The 19,318-nt window shown below is 40.1% G+C and overlaps 1 protein-coding gene across 1 annotated transcript in view; it reads right to left on the bottom strand.

Annotated features, from left to right (window-relative positions):
- The window catches only part of PIK3C2G (phosphatidylinositol-4-phosphate 3-kinase catalytic subunit type 2 gamma), a 214,836-nt gene that overhangs the window by 182,516 nt on the left and 13,002 nt on the right, over positions 1-19,318 (bottom strand). Inside the window, exons 4-6 of the mRNA XM_074167982.1 lie at positions 16,405-16,516; positions 9,719-9,821; positions 2,916-2,986 (exon numbers count right to left, since the gene is read on the bottom strand). Coding sequence (XP_074024083.1) covers positions 2,916-2,986; positions 9,719-9,821; positions 16,405-16,516 — 286 coding nt within the window. The remainder of the gene's footprint in view (positions 1-2,915; positions 2,987-9,718; positions 9,822-16,404; positions 16,517-19,318) is intronic.

The raw sequence follows: 19,318 nt of genomic DNA on the forward strand, positions 1-19,318 counted from the left end.
GACTGCAGCCAGCTGGGGCACCCGCCGGGTCACGCAGACAAGCACCGGGTGCTCGCTCTGCGCCCTGTGGCCAGGGACTAGTCCCTGCCCTCCCTGAGGCTTCTTATACCCTGGAGGCTTGGTGAACCGGGGGTGGTGGTGGCTCCACCCAGGCTCCCTCAACAGCACCTCCTACCAGCTGTCAGCCCCAGCACAAGCAGGGGGCTCGTCCCGGCTTCAAAAAGCCCCAAAAAGAGCTTCTCTCGGCCTTTTTGCTGCAGATCCCTCCCCCAGTGCAGTCTGACCTGCCCGGAAGCTGGTCTCCGTGGCAATGATGACATGGTGGAGAAACGGGCTGACAGGAACCTCATGAAGGTCAGCCAAAGGAAGTGCAAAGTCACGTGCCCGGGGAGGAATAAACCCATGCACCAGTACACGCTGGGAGCCGACTGTCCAGGAAGTAGTTTTGCAGAAAAGGACTTGGCACTTCTCATGGACCAACCTTAACACGAACCAACAATGTGTCCTTGCATCAAAAAAGGCTAAAAGTGCCTAAAGGTATCCTGGGCTGCATTAGGCGGAATATTATCAGCAGGCTGAGGGAGGTGATCCTTCCCCTCTTACTCAGCAATGGTGAGGCCACACCTGGAGCGCTGTGTTCAGTTCCAGTACAAGAGAGACATAGATGTACTGGAGAGAGTTCAGCAAAAGGCCACTAAGACGATGAAGGGACTGGAGCATCTCTCCTATAGGGAAAGCCTAAGAGCTGGGACTGTATAGCCTATAGAACAGAAAGCTTGGGGGGAATATTCTTGATGTACATAAACGCCTGAAGGGAGGGTGCAAAGATGATGGAGCCAGGCTCTCTTCAGTGGTGACACCTGCCAGGACAAGAGGCCACAAGCACACTGCCTGAAACAAACTGAAACACAGGGGGTACTGAAGGCAACTGAGCACTGGCACAAGTTGCCCAGAGAGGTTGTGGAGTTACCCTCCTTGAATATATTCAGAAACCACCTGGACACACTCCTGGCTAAGCCGGCCTGTGTCCAGACATTACTTAATTAGGTCTTATGCAAAGGAATACCTACTCTTGTTTGTTTTGAATCTGCAACTTTCACTTCGTGCTCCCTTTATCCTGCATTGGAAGATACAGTAAATGATCCTTTTCTTCAGACATTCTCTATGCTCCTTGACTTCATAGACTTGTCATCTATAAAATACCCATCTTCTATTATCTCTTCATCGGGATGAAGAATATTGTTACATATATGTTTCTCATATGGAAAGCACTTCATTCCTCTGAGCACCCTTGCCGCCCTTCTCTTCACTTTTTCAAGTTTATTACAACATATTTGAAATGGGAGCAGAACTGTTGGCCATATTCAAGATAAATGTACACCCTACACTGATACTATGGCATAATACTGTTTTTCGTTTTTTCATTTATCTCATAATAATTCCCAACATTTGTTCTATCTTTTTTTTGCAGCTGCTGTGCACCAAGCTGACATTCAGAACTATTAATTACAACCCCAAGAACTCACTCCTGGTGGTAAAAGTCAACTCGGAGCCTACGATTTCATGTGTGAATTTAAGACCAGTTCCTCCCATCTACATTTATCTTCTCAAAATTTCATCTGCCACTTTATCACACACTCAACTCGGCATTGTGAAATCCTTCTGCAAATCGTCACAGGCAGCTCCTGTGCACATTATGGGCAGCAAACTTTTGTCACTTAGCTTTTACCCCTTTTTTTCATCATGTAAGTTTGAAATGCAATTGAGAGCACAGGGTCTGACCACAGATCTTTCTGGGTCATCACTGCTGGAAAATGTTTTCTCCTACCTGTCAACAATCCATAGGACAAGCAGGAAATAGTGATCACACACAGTTCAAGCTTTTACTTTTTCAATATTTACTGAACTTGAAGTTGAAGAAAGAAAGTATTTATTGCTATGCTATCAGTTATTCATTGCCCTACAGCATCAGAAGAAATTTTGTGGACCATAGTTGATTTGCAGCTCAACATCTTATCACATATCCCCTCTGAAGACTCTCTTTGCAGTGGAAAAGGCCACACGCTTTACATCACAAGACATAAACCAGTCAATAAATAGTGTGTGTATAGACTGTGTGATTGGTTTGATCTCTTTACAGCAAGGATCAGAATGGAAATTGGGGGCATGCTCCTACGAAACCAGATGGGTCCTCAGTAAGCACCAGATATTGACCTCTAACAAGTCACTACCTCTCTGTTTTCCTCCATCTGCTAAATGACAGGTGTGGCATTTACCGTTCTTGGCAAAGTACTTTATAACACATTGATGAAAAACATTACAAAAAGTGCTAACAGCTTCTTTATCTAAGTGCATGAAACAGAACATAATGAAAGTTGAATGAGGAATCTATCTTATTTAGTGCTTGTCCACGGTAGGTTAGCTTTAGAGTCAGATGCACTTTGAGTGCCAAGTTAAAAACTTGTCATAGCTAGCCTCCGTTAAAAAAATAAAATAAACCAAAACATCACTCAACAGTGAAAACACAGGCATAATGAAGAGCAAGTCTATTATTTTTACATAATTACTTAAAATTTACATAATTTACTTAAAAAAATTCTCTAAGAGACATGCATACATGAAAATTATGACTTCTTCAATCCTGGGAATCTTTGCGAAATGTGAAAGCTCTTACTAAACCTTCAATGACATGAAATGGAAAGAATGGGGAAAAAATCCACAGATCTATAAATGATTATTGATTTTTTCCAAGCCATCGATAAGGTCTGAAAATGAGAGTCTAAAACATTGAACGAATATTCTTTCTCTTTGGTATCATTCCTGTCACCAGCAGGCCTCAGAGTTGTCCTTTGGGGACAGGAGGATCATTATGAATAGGAACAAACAGAAATACCATTAAATACCAGTGCTCTTACCGAGTCAGTCTCCAGGCACAAGTGTATTCTAACAGCTGATTCACACGGAACCGTCTTTGGTCATCCTCATGCTGTGGAAGAGAAGCATATAGCGAGATACAGTATTCTGATAGGAAGAATTTGCGTGGGAGAGATTTGCTTGGTATTTTCCAAAGTCAGCGTGTTCTTTTAGGACCTCTCCTTTCAGAGCGTTCAGGACGTTTTGGTCTGAAATTTGATTTGCTGAATCTCTCTCGTATTACACTGGGTTGTACTATATAGGAGGCCAAACCAGACTGTCACATTAGTTCCTTCTAGCTACATATAGATTAAGACTATAGTCAGGCCTCAGTAAACCCTGCCTCTGCTTTCTTGTTACAGAAGGCAGCAGAATGGCACCCTTTTGCAATAGAAATATACACTCAACGTGTACAAATATCTGATGGGAAATACTGAACAAGGGAGACAGACTCTTCTCAGTAGTGATCGCTGACCGGACAAGAGGAAAAGGGCAGAAATTAAAGCACATGAAACCCCACCTTAACACAAGAAAAACAAATTTTGTGAAGGTTGTCAAACACACAGAGGTTGCCCTGAAAGGTTGTGGAGTAGGTTTGAATATCTAATGAGATATTCAAAACTTGACTAGACACGGTCCTGGGCAACCTATTCCAGCTGACTCTGCTTGAGCAGAGGGTCTGGACTAAATGATCCCATGAGGGTCCTTCCAGCCTAAATGATTCTGTGATTTTGTTTTATTTGACAAATTCTGCCGACCAAACCTGTTCCCATTCACATATAGTCCTTTCTCCAGCCCCATGGGTTTGTTGCCTTTGATGACTTGACTCCTCCCATGCCATGGAGGTAGCTCAGCCCATGCAAGGCATGTACTGTCAGCTTGTAAGCACCACCATGTCCTGAAAATTCTGCCCTTTTTCTGACTCCTGGTTGAGCCCATATCCCTATAATTCATAGGGAAAAGCTACTGAAGGGTTTGTGACAAGCATGACCCCACATTCACTGGTCAAGGATTACAAAGAGAATGATACTTATGAACAGGTATAGCCCTGGGAGGGGTAGGGGGATGAGAGAGAAGAATTAAATAAGAAAACAGAAGCAGGAGAGCAGCACAGCACATAGGCATTTAGGGTGACGGCTGGGAGAGCTGCCAGACATTACTTTTCTTAGCATCTCTACAAATGCAAATGATGACTGGGATGGACACAGCTTAGGCTACAGCCTATTTATTTACATGTGTACTGATCTGAAATATTTGTTTGCTCAAAGGTGAAGCAGAGGACAGAAATTATATCTGGCCAAAGACACAGAAGAATCTGAAAGGTGACTCCCTTTTAGGCTGGACTACACTAATGAAACTTTCAAGTTCTTTGTGAAGGGAAGAGAAAATGGTTTAACTTTAAGCAAAACATTTCAGGAAGAAAAAAAAAAAATCTTCTGATCATCTTTTAGTGTTTTAACTTTCATACAATAAACAAAATTTCAAAAAAAAAAATGAGAACAGCATAAGCCAAGGTGATGAAATATGATTCATGATTATCCCCACCCCCCCTCCTTAAGCAGAATTTGAAAGAAATTTGTGTTTTCTAAAGACAAAAACCCCAGTCTTTTACTTGGCTAAAAAAGCCCTCTCTTAATATTTTGAATGGTAGTTAATTGAAATATTGAAAGGTTGTTCAGAATAAGGTGATCACACTAGCAATTTTTTCTAGTTAATTGAAGTATAGTAGTGGTCTAAAGCTAACATTCCTGAGCAACTTCTGTCTCTGCTATGGTTGGATTCAATTTAAATATGTTAATTGACATGTGAATTAATTCACACTAATTCTGCTTTAGATCGCTATATAGAGATTTAGCAATAGCACCATTTGCGGAGCAGGATCTTGCTGAGCTAGATACATTACAGATGTTCTGTAAAGAATTCCCATCTGGAGCGCTACTATCTCTTTTATCACATAGTGGCAATAAGTGGAAGATGAATTAGATGAATGAAATAGAAGGGGGGGAAGGTAAGAAAAATATCCTCATGCATTAAGCCTTGAACGTGTGTGTCTTAAACCTAAGCAGTAAGCTCTGCTTTGTCTGGGCATTTGATCTTATACAAACACCTGTGTTCCTTAGCTCAGTGTATTGACATGAGCATCAAATGTCATTACAGAGGAGAAGACAGAGTAAGTATTTGGGGGTTAGGGGATGCATTTGAGAGTAGATGGTCTTTTCTCAGCTGATTTCAGAATCTGTCTCTGAACCCCACTGAGTTGCTCCGACAAAAATGATTACACGACATACAAAAATAGCTTATGGATGAGAATTGGTGAGCGCAGCACTAATTGCGCTACATATGGCTCTGTCCTAACAACCGCTGATTTTGCTCACAGCTCATGTTTTCTGCCCGTACCACACTCTGAGGCTTGGAGCACCTCACCTCTGATAGCCGTCATGCCGCTTCAATGCACGCTATAGAACTGGCATAGCATCTCAAGCCTTGAAAGTATTTTGTAATGCTACCGCATGCATTCCGGGAAGGAAATAACACAGAATCACAGAATTTTCTTGGTTGGAAGGGACCTTTGAGATCCAAGCGCTCCATCGTTGCTTGCTATAATATCATGATCTGATTTTGCTACTTCTAGACAGAGCAATAGTCAATCCCATCCATCTTGACTCTCAGCAGGTCATATCTCCCCTTTTTAAAATTATTTTTAAAGTCACATTACCCTACAGATGAGTAGTGTACATGTTCTGCAAAATCCATCCTGCACTTTCATAATGTCACTGCGTGCTTAGTTGTCACACTGCCACCTCTGGAGACCTTACAAATAGCAGAGCCCATCTGAACTGAGCAACCACAGGGACAAGGCTTGAGCAACAGAACAAGATTGATAAGTGACAAACTCCCTCCTTGATCTCATACACTGACAGGACTAGACGACAGGGAGGGATGAATTGGGAAACAATGTGACACAGACTGCAGGAGGGAGCCCTGAAGCTTAGAGCGAAATTAGGTACCTATGATTGATAGGAACCCAGAAGCTTAAGGGGATCTGATGGACTAGGGCAAAAGGTGGGTGTAAGTGAATTATTTAGCACCTGAATGCATCAGGGTGATTACTATATAGAAGAGCTGTCAAGATATGAATATGTTTCTGTGACTCTAGTTAAACTGCAACCTTAGTGGAAATTTCTATAAAATAACATATTCCAAAGTTAAAAATTTGGAAGGATCCTATAGATCACAGGTCAAATTCTCCCCACAATTCAGTGCAGATTAACACACAAAAATAAACAGCAGCTGCATATGTGCATAACTGTCTGAGATAGATGAAGAAACTTAAAAGCCTCAAAGTTTGTGCCTTACACCCCCCCCCCCCCCCCCCCCAAATAAAAAGCACACTATTTTCACATCTTTTTATATGAATTCTGAGAGAGGGAAATTTATTTTCCATAAACTGCCTCTAAGTCTGTGACTTTCAAATAAATCTTACGACCAAAGCCACACATTTCAGAGAACAGCAACAACAAAATTGACTGTGAGCTCAGCAGGGACTGCCTCAGATCCTTGAATTCAGTACGACTGGAGCGGGTTTCAGTAGACCCAAAGAGATCCACAGAACTGGGTCCAGAGCGAAAGGAAACTCTGCAGCTTTCAACGCACCCCAGCCTGTGTCTCCTCTGGTCCTGACTGGTTGAGATAGCCTTGCTGGTGCTCCTGCCTGTCAGCAGAACCTCTCCTTCCCATACGAGTGTTGTGCCACAATCATGCCCTGGAGCTGGAGGAATACTCTGGGTCTGTGGCTTATGCCAGCCGAAGAGCTGCTCGTGTTCTTTGCTATTATTAGCATTAACTTCATTGCCTGAAGCTTTCAAGGCCACGTCAGTTACCATAGAGGGGCGATCAATAATTCACTTGAAGATATCTGAAAAAGTCACCCTTCCTGGTTAAACTCTATTGTAGGTTATTAATTATAGTTTCACAGAATCTTTGAGACAACAAATGTTTTCTAATGGCCTGAACGCTGCTAATTTGTTTTCCAGGCTTGTTAGTTACCTGCCTGAAAGACGTTTGTTTGTTTGTAATCATTCTACCTTGTAATTGTAACCATTTCCAAAAAGTGGAACGTCAAGAGAGGCTCGGTCTCTGCTCCTGGCCTCCACGGTACGTTGCAGTATATCAAACATCGTTTAGAAGTGTCAAACTGCAACAGAGTTGAAGGAGACTTTGAACATATTAATAGAAGATGAAGCATTTTACGGTAGCACAATTTCAAGGGATACTTAAACGCAAGGAAAGGCTCCATTCGATTTGAGGTACTACACAATTCGTCTAAAACGTCACAAAATTTTAAACAATGAGGGGAAAAAACCCCTACCTTCTTATTGTCATGGACCACTGACTTTTCTCATCCGTGATTATGCTCAGAATGTTAACGCTTACCTCATTATGCCTGGTAAAATATTAACACCATTAATACTGGCATATAGGAAAATAAAAATGGTTTTGAACTTTCAGGAAATACCACTTGCCGTCTGCTTTAGTCCGAAAATTCCTTTCTGGAAGCAAGTGAGGCTCTTGTTAGAAACCTCTAAGTGTTCCTTGCTGCCTCTCCACTACAAAAATTCATGTTTTCCCCAGATAATCAGTATGTGGGAACAAATCTGAAAAAAAAGGGGTCTCTGGGATAGACAGAGCACTCCCTGGAAATGGTATCTGGATAAAGGTTTCTGCTTCTATGCTGTTCCACTGAGCATTTCTTCTTAAACACCACCTAGCCATTAGGAATTTAATGCTTCTGACCCACAACAACTTGTGGAGTTTGTCTCTTAGAGACCACCTAGGCTAAAATACAGAGTAGGACAGATGTGTAGCCAAAACAAATCTAGCAGTCATTACTCAGCATTATTGTAATCCGTGTACACTGGGCCACCACTTGACAGGGGGACTATTGGATTTTCTCCATATCCATTGTCATTCTCAGGATTTCAACATGTTGAGAAAAATTTGCAAGGTGTTGAATACCTTCACCACATGCTATATGCATATAAGTAGCAAAACACATTTGTATCAAACTTCTAATTCGTGTCAGGCCAGAAAATGCTGGAAACCTGTAACTGCCTAGAAGGATCAATAATATATTATTACATTTAAAAGACAGAGATGCTGACCTAAAAGAAAGGTAAGTAATTTTCCCACCATTGCACATACACCCGTGTGCCCATAATTATATCTAATCACCAACACTCCACTCTTCTCAAGCCCTTCTTTGGCAGCACTCCACGGAAAAATGAAGTTTTCCATCTCCTAACACAGGATGTCTTGTCACAGATCTAACACTATAGAAAGAACTACGATGACCATCTAATCTCTGTTGAACGCAGACAACGGAAATCACATGCTGATTCCTACCTCAATCTCAACAACTTGTACTTAAATGATAACAACGTACCACCGATACTTTCACAAGACACAACTCCTTCGATGGTCACTGGCCATGTTCTTTTGGCTGCTGTGATATGGGGATAGGGTGAGAAAGGACACAGGAGATGGACACTTGCTCACCCCCTTCTGAAGGTATATCAAACATCAACTTATTTCCTCTAGACTGAGAGCAAGCAGTTGGCAATTCATTGATTTGAATCATTTTTGAAGAAGTGACCAGGTGATGAAAGCTTCCCTGTTTCCTAATTTAGTTTCTTTTGGATGATGCTATACCAAGAAGAATCAATGGTTTTTAAAAAATAAGTGAATAATATTTGCAGTGAAGAATGCCAATAATTTAAGCCAAGATTGTACATATCAGCACTAAAATATTCTGGTTTTAGCTTTAAACTGGTTAAGATTTAAATACATACATGTATTTGGCCTCATTACAGTCCTTTTTTAATGCACCAGGTAACACATTGTATTGACCTTGATGTTTCTCATGGTGACACATAACAGAAGTTAAAAGAAAGCACCTACCCTTTTTTGTTAGAAATCTGCCATCTGACCCATATATTGACAGACTCAGGCTGATAGGATACTTATGCAAAGCAGGTAATTGGTACTATTCTGTGAACAGAGTCAACACACTGCCGGTGAACACTGCCCAGAACAAAGCTTCTACTGTACTGTAAACTTTGGGTTGGAAGTAATTCAAGGTGGTCCACTGGGAATAAAGCTCACATTTAGTAGCATAGGTCAGTGTCATTAAAGCTCAGTAATCCACTGCAAGGTTGCTTAAACTCACATAATCTGAACAGGAATCTCCCTGGATTTAAGATGATGATAGAACAACGTTTTCTCTAAGGACCGCACGTCCTTACAGACAACATTTTTACATGTCTACATACAAGCACATACACACACACAAGTATGCGTCACACATTTACAGACGTACCAGCTGAGATTCTGGCTTTTATCAGTCTACCCTGGTTTTCAGTAATAATGACAAGAATCCAGATCTAATTCATTTTACACAGTACTTTGAGTGGTTTTGCCCTTGTTATATTTCAAAACATAGAAAGGTTGATAAAAAATAAGAATTCTCTGACCACCTGAAATAAATAGCATTAAATTCTGACAAAACTATTTTTTTCTAAAAAGGTAACCTTTGGTCTTTTTCAGTTGTGTGTTCTCTACAGTAACTCACTAGATACAAGTCCAGGAGCAGTGTGCTTCAATGGGAATTCAGCAATAATAGATGCATTCTCAGGAAAGCAAATAATCTCTTTTTGATTATTACTGCAGGTTGCTACATAAAAGGATTGGTGGAATTTTATTCCTTCAGGGATGCTGGAAGAAAGGGGAGGAAAAAAAGACAACATACCGTTCGAGACAAACTTTGCTTCAGATTACTTGCGTTGTGTAGTCGAAGCTGAATGCAGGTGGTTGCCTTGAGAAGACTTTCATGGCTGCCCAAAGTATGATTACTGCAGTTTAGGGGGAAAAAACAAAACAAAACAAAACAAAAAAACCCCACAAATGAATGGTTATCTCTACTTGCCACTTCCTTCATTTTTTCCTCCCTCCTTCTCCTAAAAGAACTAGATTTTAAGTAAAGCAGATTGAATAATATAAAACCTTTTTACTTGGCAACTACTTCCATGAAAACTGATGGGGTTTGGTTCTGGCACGTTTTCTGGTGAAATAATTTAAGAATAACTGCTTAGTTGTATATTTGACCATTAAGTTCTGTAACAGAACAACAATGACACAGAGAAAGAATATCCTAAATAAACTGCACGTGGTCCCAAACCTTGAGATTATTCATTCATATTCTTCAAACCCAAATTAGTGAAATTTATACAAAGTATCTTTGTTATGAATGCACCACTGCAGAATGACTTGTAATGTTTGTACCCAACTTGAAAATCAAATATTAAGTATAAGTTTGAAAATCACATACACTAAGACACGTGGCCCACATCACTCTTGGCAACTTCATCTAAGTTATAACACAGTTCTTAGTTTATCACTCTTAAAATTACTTGGAACAAAGATAATTTCAGTATTTCCCTTCCACTTTTTGTCTTTATCAGGTGAAATAATGCAAAAGTTATTTCATAGTTAAGGCAAACATCTTTTGATATTTTAAAAAATCCTTTGGGATTAACAGATAGGAAGAATGGCACTGATCTTTGCAAAGGCAAATTCATCTCCAAAATAAGTTAATATGCATCATCAGTTAAAACTCTAGTACATGTTCAATTAGATTCATGTTGCTTTTTTCAAGACTCCAGGCACAGAAGCACCAAAAGGGACATTCCGTATTTATACGGATTTACAGCACGGTAAGTTGTCTCTGAACTTCCTGGGCATGAAGGAAAGATTTGCCAAGTCCTGTGAAAAACTCAGAATTCAGATGTAAACTGTATTCTTTCTACCAGAAATGGTTTTTGATTGAATGTCTGAATAAAAATGGATTTAGTTCCAAAAAAACACTTGCCCATTGTATAAATCATGGAAGGCGGGACGTAGGAGAGAGACTTATATCTCACATGGCAGCACAAGTCCCCAGCACGAATGAGTGGTTAAATTTAAATAAATGTGCTGTACATAACGGCCATTCAGCACAATTACAGGGATTTCATATATCTTGTAAATGTTCTGCACCTACACTGCACTGTAACTAAGTAAATTACATACTCATACCTTTTGTGACCCCTAATGGAAAGTGTAATATAGGATATTTTTTTTTTTTAAACAAATACATTAAAAGGTCACAGAGGACAAACCCATTTCCATCTGACATAACAAATGCCTAAAGCAAGGTTCTCTGATAGCAATTCCATACATTTGCAAATTTCCGTGATTTTAAGAGCATAAAGTACAGATGTAAGAGTGAGAAAAGTCAACACCACCACAGTGAAATACCTGTACTGGTGGCAAGCGCATCACTGTTATGCCTCAACCCGTCTCAAATCCCTTTACAAGCAAAAGTCCAAGCAACCGATTCTTATACCAATGCATGGATTCTCTTCTGCTGCTCCTCAGCTCACATCTGTGTTGTGCCTACCCATGGCTTTCTTGAAACTTCATCCTCTCCTCGTTTCACCTAATCGCAATCCTTGCATCCTTTAGAACTGCCTCACACCCGTTTTTCACCTTTTACCCCACCATTATTCCCACTCTTTCCATTCTGCCTTACCTTCAACCTTAGGACAAGTATAGTAACAAGAAAATTACAAAGAAATACATCTGTGAGTCCTGAGTCGCTTTTTCCCCGATTTCTCCAGTATGCAGATTCCCATTGCGATGCCAACATTAAGCCAAGCCAATGACAGAATTTGGCATAGCTACACCTAAACAGAGGAGTGTTCTCCTACTGGAAATTGGTATAGTTATACCCTCCTCTGTAGTTACAATTTTGTACTGCAGATGTATGAAAAACTATCTTTTGCAAGTATAATTATTCCATGTCATCCTGCTTCCAGGCAAAACGAGCTACACCAACAGAAATTCAATTTTGTGGTTATAACTACATCTACAAGTGGTTTGCGTTAGCTCTGCTGTGTCAGGCAGATACTATACACAATCAAATCCTCCATTGGCATAGCAATGCTGCCTGGGACACTGCAGGCAGAAGTCCTGGCGACACAGTTGACTTCACGAGTGGATTTTATTTGCACAAATACAAAGAGAAAAGCTTTGCCAGGTATGGTGACACAAGAGGCTTGGGCAAAACGGATTAACACCTCAATATAATAATGTGGAAACCTGGTCTAGATGCAAAGTGAACTGCAAGAAACGGAGGTGTATCTTTGCCATACACTGACAGACTATCTTTCAGCCGTACTCCAGGCTGTAACACACTATGCAGATCTGCTACTATACCTGTACTATTAAGAAAAAAGTAATATAGCTCCCTTTGGAGGATAACGTGATTACTAGTAACTGTTTTACAGTGCTCTGAGCTCTGTGAAGGAAACACAAATGAAAACATTCATTTTCAATGCTACAACATTATTAACTCAACAGTTTTCCCCCTATTTTTTGCTGGAATTACTGGGTGGAGAATACAGCTTTGATGAGAACACCATGACAAAAGACATAAAGCAAAAGGCAGTCTTTGTCTTTAAGAGACATGCTAATGAACTGGTCAAAGTGACATGACTTGCCTGTGGTCTCACGTGGTCTCACAATATATCAGAAGCAGAGAAAGGGAAAATCCCTCAGTCTCTTGAGACTCCCTCACCGCTAGATGATTTTACCTCCCCACAGCAAGGTTCTCTGATGTGCTATAAGCTCCAAATCCTAATACAGTTCAATCAGACTTTTTTTTTTTTTTTTCTTGAAAAAGGACTCAGCTGAGCAGCCTCTCTGAATGAGAAACTTAATCTGCAGTGACAAGAGAAAATGAAGTTTATTTTTTACAAAGAACATATTCATCCAAAAGGTGCTTGCTTCTTATGATCCCAATCTGCATGAATATAACTCTGCCCGGTGTATAATTAATAGCTTAAACTTCACTTTGAGTGAAAACCAATTCTTATTTAGGTCTCGATTCTCAGAGAATAGAATTAGTAAGGCAAAAAAATGTCATCAATAAGGTCACAGACAAGCATGTGAGCAGAAATGATAAGCATTTAGAGTTTTCTATTCCATACCCCTGCTCACTATGTTGGCTAAACTGCAAAGTAGTAAGGTAACAGTGCAAATTACACTAGGGTAGAGTGTGGATGGAATTAAAAATACATATGAAAAGATCCTTTAAAAAATCCGATGCCTTCCAAGAAAACCAAAAAAAGGCATGTTTGGAAATAAAGCTTATAAATATTCTTGGACTATATTCCTTTGCTGGGTCTGCATTACTGCAACCTCTTGCTAGCAGACAGATCAATAAAAAAATTAAAAAAGAAAAAGAAAAGAAAAAAAGAATGTCCCATATTCTTATATACACTCACGTGCTTCGTTTTAGTAGGCATTTCAGGATGCGCTGTATTAGTAGCCTGTAGTTCAAAAGACAAAAATGTCTAAATGGCAGATTGATTAATTTCTATCATATGAGGAGGATTGGTTTTGGCTTGCTGCTGGCATTGAGAGCTAGGAGTTATTTGACACAAGCTGCTTAACCACAATTTAATTTATTTTTATATAACTTCTTTCATGAAGGTCATCATAAAATCATTTTTAGGGGCATCCATTCTAAATCTAAGGAAAGATGGGAAACTGAGAAAGCAAGATTTAAAGGTAGATATAGAAGGTTTGGGTGACGGGATGATAAAGCAAAGAATTTTTAGAAACAGCAGATGGCCCTCCAAGAAATAAAAGATGATCGTGATCGGGACAAGTGTAACAGAGGGGAAACCCAGAGAAGGAGCGTCTACGGATATATATGAAAAGCAGAAACTTCCGTGAACACTGGTAAAAATTGATGACACAAATATGGGGTTTACTCCTCTTCTTTCAAGGAGTCTCTGTCTTGCAGACACGGTTCTGCCTCCAGATGCACTTACACTGAACATCTAAAAAAGGAACTCCAGCAAATCAACTGGGCAAGTAACTAACGTACACCTTACAATGACAGAGGGGGCAGGCACAAGGTGGCAATGAATCCTGACAGCTTCTCCAGGCGCTGTAAGAAAAACTTGAGAGAAAAGGAAGCGTAGGAAGAAGAAGAAAGCCTGCAGGTTGAGGCGAGGCCAGGATTTCTGATCAGTAAACAAAATGAGATTCCAAATCAGAATTTCACAGATGGCTCTACTAGTTGCGCTCTGACCTCCAGCCTATATGCAGCCTTCTGATTTTTTTTTTTTTTTTTTTAATTCGGATGTTTGAAACCTGATATTCTACTTGTGAGTCAGATAGGATATGAGCTCAAGGATATCTCCATAGGAAGGGAATAATGGATGATGAAATCTTGCGGTGCTGACTGACTGTAATTGTCATTAGCACACAAGTATTTTTTTCCCCATCTCATTCAAAGCTAAATGGATTCCAGAAATCATCAAGTCTTTCAGGTGCTTCTGCAGGAGGCAGGATGAAGTGCTCATTAATACAGTCCCATATAATAGTAAATGAAAGCTTTTGACAGATCTTCACAAAATTGTCTGGTTCGCTAAACCACTCTGGTCTGAGAACAATCCATCATGTCACTGTTTTGGCTTCACTTTAAATTTTTCTGGATTACAATAATCACAGTGGAGTATTTATTCCCTTTGCTGTCTCATAACTTGGGGAACTTCTACTGGAATTCATCCTTGAACAATTTCCAAACACTCTTCTGGGGAAGAACTCTGCACAAGTACATCAAATCATTCTGTTAGTGACGTCACGAGGAAACCAATTTGCACTAAAAGATAGCCCAAACATGGGAAAAATCTCACCCTGAGGCAACTCCGCAGCCCATGTTAAGGTGCCCAAGGGATCATTGTGGTCTGGGGTTTCAAATTCCAGATACAGGACTCTGACGAGGAGGCAGAAGACAGGGAGCTGAAAGTACGGCACTGTATAGAATTACAAGCTGCTGGGGCCAGAAGTGCAGCCCGGTGCTTTCTGCATGACAGTGAAGGAGGCAAAGCAAAAAAGCTGAGAACATTATTGACCTTGTTTCACTGCTAATGAGACGTGCAGAGATTCTGCAAGTGCAGGAATTTAAACAGTCCACTACTGATGCGTTCTTCTCAACAGTGAAAATAAAACTGTTTAGAACATACTGTACGCTGTACTGAGATGCACTGAGTTCACCCTCAATACAATGACTCATTATTTCCATTTTCTTTAGCAATTAATTTGAAATGAGAAGAGAGCCTCGAAAATAAAAATAAAAAATCCCTGGCCTTCTTATGTAAGGCCAGATCTATGGATGACCTGATTCTCTGCTCGGCGGTTCTAGTGCTTGTAACGTTTCGCACAGGGCTCTGCTGTACCAGCTCCTGCTTTATAGAGATTTGAAGAGTGGGCTTAGAAATGTTGAAGTCTCCATCTTTAGTTGCAAAGCGTAATTCACCATATACATCTGAACATTTGACCTGTGCACCTGTGTAAGGGTAGAAGTGTCCGAGCTGGATATAGAACAAAGCTAATTTACACAGTGTGACACTTGCTCTCGCAACTACATTACTTTCATTAATCAAGCTGACTTGCTCTGAGCCAGTTCCGGTAATCTTTACGCTACACTACAAATATGACTGCTTCTAAAAATTTCCCTTTCAATTATAGACACATACTATTTTATCTAACACTTTTTACTTCTCAAACAGATTGGCTGTGATTCCTGCAGTGCCAGCTTAAAATGTTACCACAGAGAACTGCCAACTTCTCCCCTTCTGCTGAAAGTCACCGTCCCTACAGCACCCGCTGACAAGAGCCTGCACTTTAGCTGCTTCAACGCTAAATCTGCTCACTTATGCTCACAGCTGAATTTAAGCTGCCAGAGGGCAATAAACAACTAGCCGAGTCCAGCAGTGCTTTCCAACCACCACGTTTGCTTGAATGAATGCAAACCAGAGCATTTACTTCCTTACTTGTAGACTACGCATATTCAGAAAGACCTGTTTGTATGGATAATGTGTTTTCCTTCAACTTGCAGTCAGCACCATAGTGTCGACTTCATTTGCTTTACTACTGTTGCAGACGGATATGAAGGAAAATCCCCTGCTATGCAGCTATGTAATACCATTTCTCTTCCCTTTGGTGATTTTCCCTTTTGAGGATATGCATACCCCCTCATGCTTATAACAATCCTAGGAGATACTGGAAGTAGCAGCATCCTTGTACCACGGATGAGAAAGAACAGAAAGGCAATGGAGTGAAACAAATTATTCAAGGCTGCACAAAGCTTATATAAAGGAGCCAGGATCTGAATCCTTGCACTAGAGCACACCATCGTTTCCGTAAAACATAAGTACCCTGCGTTCCAGGAGTTCTAGAAACTATACATTAACTGTTTGGAACAAAATACTCTGACTCTCCCTGTGGTTCTGTTTACATGGCACGTAAGCGGAGTACATTAAATGCACAGCTTATATTAGACGATACATACTCAATACCACCTCTTAATGAGATACTTACTTTTGTAAGAATTCATCTGACCCGCAAACACTTAGAAGGCATTCCTCCTGGACTGGGTATTGATTTGTGCAATGGAGGATCTCTACAATTAAGTCATGAGTGCTACAGCCAGCTGTAAATAAAGAAAGCAAGAAAAATTAATAGTAGCTTACTAGAGAATTCGGGGCTAGGTACCTGAGCAAAGAAAATAAGAATTTCTTTGCAATTCCTAACTTCTGCTGCAGACTAGCTCCATCAAGAGGAATAAGATCAAGCCACACCTGATTTTTTTTCTTTTTTTCTTAATTTTGCTTCAAATACTCTACAGCAAGTCACAGAATCTATGTCCATTTAGAGGAAGCTGGCAATTTGTTAGGTAGCTGGAATGAAGAGCTAAGCAACTTCCCCAAGCAGCAAGGAAGAAACAAATGGCAACTTTACTCTTTTTTTTTTTTTTTTTTTCTCCATTTTCCTGATTAGTACCTCGGTACATTTCCCATGCGCAAACACGGCCTGATGCAAAACTTGACTCTGTTGCCACTCATGACACAAGAAGGCTCCAGAATTTTACTTGTTATTGTTTCGGCTGTGCACATCTTCTTAGCCATAACCAAGAAGTAAATGAATGCTCATATGCATTTTATATACATATATTATATATGTAATGTATTATATATTATGCATAGTCACATTATAATAGTATAGAAAAATATTTCACATCGTATATTATTATATATAACACATACATATTAAGGTGGCCCATGTCAGTTTGTACAATCTGCTGTTCAGAAATATTCTAGCATTTTGAGAATTTTCTCCAGCTTTTTAAGCCATTTTTCAACCCTGCCAATACCTTTCCTCTCTGCCCATTTTTGAAGAATTGATCAAAAAATGGAAAAGAATAGCTGCATAACCTGGCAGTCAAATTGCAAACGTGTCTGATAAGTTTAGTCTTTACAGGCATGCAGAACGCGCTGCACCAGCACTGATGCTGCAAGTCTGAGATACCTCCCTCTAGCAGGAAAAAAATCTGACTCTTCAGTGAAAAGTCTTCATGTAACGTACCAAGACGGTTTTACAATGCAAAATAAAGTCTAGGCTTCCTCCACAACTTTCAGGCAATCTCATTGGCTGTAGCTGAAAACAGAAAAGCCAAAGTAGATTCTCCTTTCAGTTTTTCATTCATAGTTTTTCTTTATTGCTTCAAAATTAGAGGCCATAAGAGCTCTTACTAGAAACTTTGAGTGAACTTTTTGATATAAAAATGGAAACCACCTACAGTTAAATACAAATCCCCGGAAACTAAACTTGTAACCCAGACTTGTGTGTTGACTAATTTACACTGGTCCAGGTTCAGACAACTGGTTCAAACTGAGGCCAACCAACCAGTTTCATCGGATTTAATGGTGTTCTGAATTACCCAGTTGCCCACAGCAGCCAATTCACACCGGCAAATCTGTTTCAGAATTGCTATGCGATTATTCATAGAATCATAGAACCGTCTAGGTTGGAAGAGACCCTTGGGATCATCGAGTCCAACCATCTACCCTACTCTACACAAAGTTCTCCCCTACACCATATCCCCCAACACCACATCTAAACATCTCTTAAACACACCCAGGGATGGTGACTCAACGACCTCCCTGGGCAGCCTACTCCAATGCCCGACCACTCTTTCTGTTGTATTCTACAACAACCCAAGAAACACAAAATTGTTTTTGCAAGGAAGTTTATGGGAATGTGATACTGAAAAAAACTGTGATACTGAAAAAAACAGCTAACATTTCTAGGGGAGGGAGCTGTGACAAAAACAAAGCTGAACTAAACCAGAATTGATTACCATAGCTAGCTTAGATTTTTTTTTGCTTTTGTTCTGTTTTCCCCAGGGAAAAAAAGTTGCACCACCGGATTCAAAAGTTCTTTCTGAAAATTTTCATTTTCTTTGCAAAGCCATTTTTCATTTGCTCAGAAAGCCACTTTAATTAAACTTTTCCTACCAGTGTTACTAGTTTTTAAACATCTAGCCCTTTGACAACTCGCTGTTTTAAGCAACTCGTCATAGCTGGTTTGAAATGTAAACTGCAGTTCCTGTTTGCTAAATTTATACACACTGAAAAAAGAAGAACAGCACAGAATCTTGAATTGAAATTGTAATGTGCTTTTTTCAGGTCACTCATTGGAAAAAGAAATCTGAAACGTGCTAGTATCGTTCATTTGCACTCAGTAGACCCATTCTCCTTTCCTTACTCCGCTGAATGTTTTTGCATGACTGAACAATTCTTTATATTAGATGGGGCAAAAAAGTATACTCCCTCCCCCCATTTTAACTATATCTTATTCTTTACTTAGTCTGTAAGCAAGTTTAGGATAGGGACTGTTTCTTATATCCCCTTCAGTTTTAGCTGTACCTTCTAAAGCATTTTTGTAAATAAAGTTAAGCAGACTGAAAATCGAACAACCTGTAGGGTAAATGATGCTATATAATAAAATATTTGCCAGTAGTTAAGACTTTTGCATTACAGGGAACTTCAGTGTAGATCCCTTGTCTAGCTAACAGAAGTGCTGGAAGTGTTGTCTTCCGGTCCAACTGTCCCAAGATGGAATGACTACATCCTTGGACAAGGGAAGAGCCACAGATGTCATCTATCTGGCTTTCTGTAAGGCCTTTGACACGGTCCCCCACAACATCCTTCTCTCTAAATTGGAGAGATATGGGTTTTCAGGGTGGACTGTTCAAGTGGATGTAGAATTGGTTGGATGGTCGCATCCAGAGGGTAGTGGTCATTGGCTCAGTGTCCAGATGGAGGTTGACAACAAGTGGTGGCATTCCTCAGAGCCCATACTGGGACCAGTACTGCTTAATATCTTTATCAATGGTATAGACAGTGGGATCAAGTGCACCCTCAGCAAGTTTACAGATGACACTAAGCTGAGT

The sequence above is a fragment of the Numenius arquata genome, chromosome 2 (assembly GCF_964106895.1).
Source record: "Numenius arquata chromosome 2, bNumArq3.hap1.1, whole genome shotgun sequence".
Taxonomy (NCBI): domain Eukaryota; kingdom Metazoa; phylum Chordata; class Aves; order Charadriiformes; family Scolopacidae; genus Numenius; species Numenius arquata.